The 3762-nt window shown below is 39.0% G+C and overlaps 1 protein-coding gene across 1 annotated transcript in view; it reads right to left on the reverse strand.

Annotated features, from left to right (window-relative positions):
- The window catches only part of LOC106876084 (terminal uridylyltransferase 4-like), a 26419-nt gene that overhangs the window by 13150 nt on the left and 9507 nt on the right, over positions 1-3762 (reverse strand). The window contains exons 15-18 of the mRNA XM_052976116.1: positions 2372-2461; positions 1261-1374; positions 877-951; positions 158-332 (exon numbers count right to left, since the gene is read on the reverse strand). Of these exons, the coding sequence (XP_052832076.1) occupies positions 158-332; positions 877-951; positions 1261-1374; positions 2372-2461 (454 nt within the window). The remainder of the gene's footprint in view (positions 1-157; positions 333-876; positions 952-1260; positions 1375-2371; positions 2462-3762) is intronic.

Raw genomic sequence — 3762 nt, forward strand, 5'->3', positions numbered from 1 at the left:
TGGAGGTGTAGAAAGTCTCGGTGTACGCAAATGAAACAGATGCGGGTGGAGTAAGGTGACTTTGTCTTCCTCTCACGCAGACATCACATACTAACATGCAGTCTTTCAGTGAAACAAAAGCAATTGAGAGAGAGAGAGAATGGTCTTTGCCTCTTACCTTCAATGGCTAGACATTTTCCATTCCAGAGTTTCTCAAGTTTGGTCAGCTGCGAATGCTGTCGAATTGTGACTACCATTTGGACATCAAACTTCTCAGTATAAAACACAAACAGACCAATCCACAGCTCGGCTACTGACTGCTTGTTCTGGCCACAATACTTCCAGGTATTTTTCTACACACAAAAAGAGAGAAAGAAACAGAGGTACTTAACAGGATGATGATGATGATGATGATGATAGTCATAGCGGCAATGCTTATTATAAATAGTGATTGTTGTTGTTGTTTAGCCATGAGTCAAGTAGATCTATGGTCCAGTCATGACCATCCCGTGTTTTCTTATGTGCAAGAGAACTTGGGACCACAAAGATGATGTAGAGTGATTTAGGGGAGATTTTGACTGTTATTCCTAAAGCCGGTCAAATGATTACATAAGAGCTGTTCCGCTGATCAGATCAACTGGAATGCTTGCCACTGACAGAGCACCAGTATATATTAGTAATCCTGGACGAATTTGACCTCAGTAGAATTTGAGTGTAACAATCTGACTGGACATTTATTTGGGCCCCTCTTCTGATACTGTTACCCACCATTCTAACAGACCCTTTAGAGACAAACGAAAGAGGGAGCACAGAAATGACTGGCTTGCTCATCTTTGAAAGGTTAAATATAAAATATCTAATATATATATTAAAAAAAAAATATCTGATAAAACTTACCAGGTTTGCCAAGTCTTCAAAGAACCAGGCATTCCAGCTGTCAACCAAGTGGACAGGTTTCTCACCCTCATATAACTGCAAAGACAGAGACGGACAGACATTAAAAAAAACAAATAAATCCAGAAGTCTTATTAACTGAAGGAAAGACAGAAGAAAAGTGAGGGTAGAGAGAGAGAGAGAGAGTTTGTGTGGGTGAGGACACACAGACACACCTATTTATACATTCAAGCTTATTTTTAGTTTGTAAAGCAAATCGACTGACCAAGCTATGATTAGCATGGATCCATCAAAGAAGACAGCTGAGCAAGATGCTGCACAACAGGAATAACACTGAAACCAATAAAGTAAACAAAAGAGAGACAATCTGAAGCAAAAACGGCTTACCTCTTGCAGAACAGGAATCACTGGAGGATCACACTGCTGTAGATAGTGCAGTAACATGAGGATGTATGCGTAGGAGGAAAGACTACCTTTTGAGGCATCCCCGATTTCACAAACCTACACAACAAAACAATAATTTATCATCAATGATTTAACATCTATTCATTCAGGTTTGCATGGGTCAGGCAAATTCCACTGAGGCAGATCTTTCTACAGCTGGAGGCCCTTCCTGCTGCCAACCCCCCACCTCTTTCCAAGTACTGACATAAACAGCTCAATGGCTGGACAGGTTTTCATGGAAGATTACAAATGAATAACATCACTTGTACTTTCTAGAGAATCCCCTTTGCTCTTCTAGCAGTGATTGATTATACTGCTCCACCGATCACTGGGTATGACATACCCCTGTATTACCTGGTCGACCCTCTGAGTGGTTACCTTCAGCTTTATTTCACCAGATATTTTCCTCCACTCAGTGTTCCTTCGTCTTGCTTGCAACAGTGAATTTACCAACCTCTCCATAGCACTTATTTGCAACAGGCAGGACAGAACCATTGAGGAAAAAAAACTACTAAAAAACTCCATGTATAAGAGAGATGTTTCTCACCAAAATCAAGATTTTAAAAAATGGTTGTATTGTATTACTTCGTAAAATTTTCTTCCATACCTTTTTTTTTTATCAAAATAAAAACAAAAAGCACAATAACGTCCTGGGTGAGGTTAACAAGTAGAGTCCTGTGGAGAAGGGACCACCTCCATGGGGTCCCATTAGAAGCAGCCATCATTAAACTTTCTGACTGGATTCCTACACATGTCCAACTGAGTCAATGGATGTCATCCAACCATCTTGCACTTTGTCTACCCCCAAGTCTCCTGCCAGTTGGCTCCTGGTCTACCCCAGAGTCTCCAGCCAGTTGGCTCAGCTTGAAGAATCTTTCTAGTAATTCTTCCTTGCAACATTCTAACATGTCTGTCATATAAATTACTCCCTAGAAATTAAATAAAGCACTGATTTGAGATGTGGAGCTGATTGTTCTTTTTTTCTACTTCAAATTTGGACTTAAAATATCTGAAGTTATTTCCAGAACTGGAGAAAGTACCACCAGCAACTTACCTTAGCGAAAACCTTCAAAGCATACCCAAGAATGGCCACCCGCTGGTCAATTTCTGTATACAGTTTCAATAGCTTTGTGTTATGTTGAGCCTAGGAGAGGTGAAAAAGAGGAAAAAAATAAAACCAATCAAAAGAGGAAAAAAAATCAATAAAGAAATGCACAAAATCAAAAAAACAAAACCTATCTATTTTGTTGTTTAAACCCAGTCAGTCATGAATAATTTAAGTAGGATCAATAAGAATATATTTTAGCAGACATGAAAGTTCAGCGGAGTGATTGAGTTACAGCATTGATTTCGTTCTAGGCTGCTACACTCTCAGTTCAAATATTCCAAAGGTTTGTCTTGAATTTTTCATCTGATTGATGATATTATTTTGGACGAGATAGGATGAGGCTTGATTTAATTGAACATATGTCACTATGCTCACAAAAAAATCTAATCCATATATATATCATCATATTTTAATATCCAAGCAGTTAGAAATGATATGTGTGTGCCTCCCTCCACTTGAAACTGGTGTTGGTCTGTTTAGGTCCCCTAACTTAGCAGTTTGGCAAAAATGACTGATAGAATAAGTACCAGATTTAAAATAAGTACGGGGGTCAATTAAGCCCTTCAAGATGGTGCCCCAGCATGGCCACAGTGCAATGACTGAAAGAAGAAAATAATAATTTAATTTTTCTTAAATCTCTCACTTCAAGACTTGTGTGCCATTTGAAAAAAAACAAAAAAAAAGAAAGAAAGAATTCATCTGAAACAACAGAAAACCATTCTGCAGCATTTTTTCACATGAACAGGTTATTTCATAGATTTTGACTCTGATCAATATCAATACAGCAATCGTCCACCATTTATTATTCTGGTCATTAACAACTTGGACATACCTGCTTTTATAAAAAGTTCTTATTGATCAGTTAATCAATAAATCAATAGGTTGTTGTTGTTGTCAAACATGTGCCAACAAAGGAGACTCTACATGCTGACTTCATCTGCTAGAAATAGCAACCAAATACCCCGAAAATCACATGGTTCCGGGTTCAGTCCCACTGTGTGGCACCTTGGGCAAGTGTCTTCTACTATAGCCTCGGGCCAACCAAAGCCTTGTGAGTGGATTTGGTACGCGGAAACTAAAAGAAGCCCGTCATGTGTATATATGTGTGTGTGTGTCTGTCTGTCTGTGTTTTCGCCACCACCATTACTTGACAACTGATGTTGGTGTGTTCACATCCCCGTAACTTAGTGGTTCAGCAAAAGGGACAGATAGAGGAAGTACTAGGTTGAGAAAGAATAAGTCCTGGGGTCGATATGTTTTCACTAAAGGCAGTGCTCCAGCATGGCCACAGTCAAATGACTGAAACAAGTAAAATGATAAAAGCAAAGATGAAATCC

Source organism: Octopus bimaculoides, chromosome 23 (genome assembly GCF_001194135.2).
Source record: "Octopus bimaculoides isolate UCB-OBI-ISO-001 chromosome 23, ASM119413v2, whole genome shotgun sequence".
Classification (NCBI taxonomy): domain Eukaryota; kingdom Metazoa; phylum Mollusca; class Cephalopoda; order Octopoda; family Octopodidae; genus Octopus; species Octopus bimaculoides.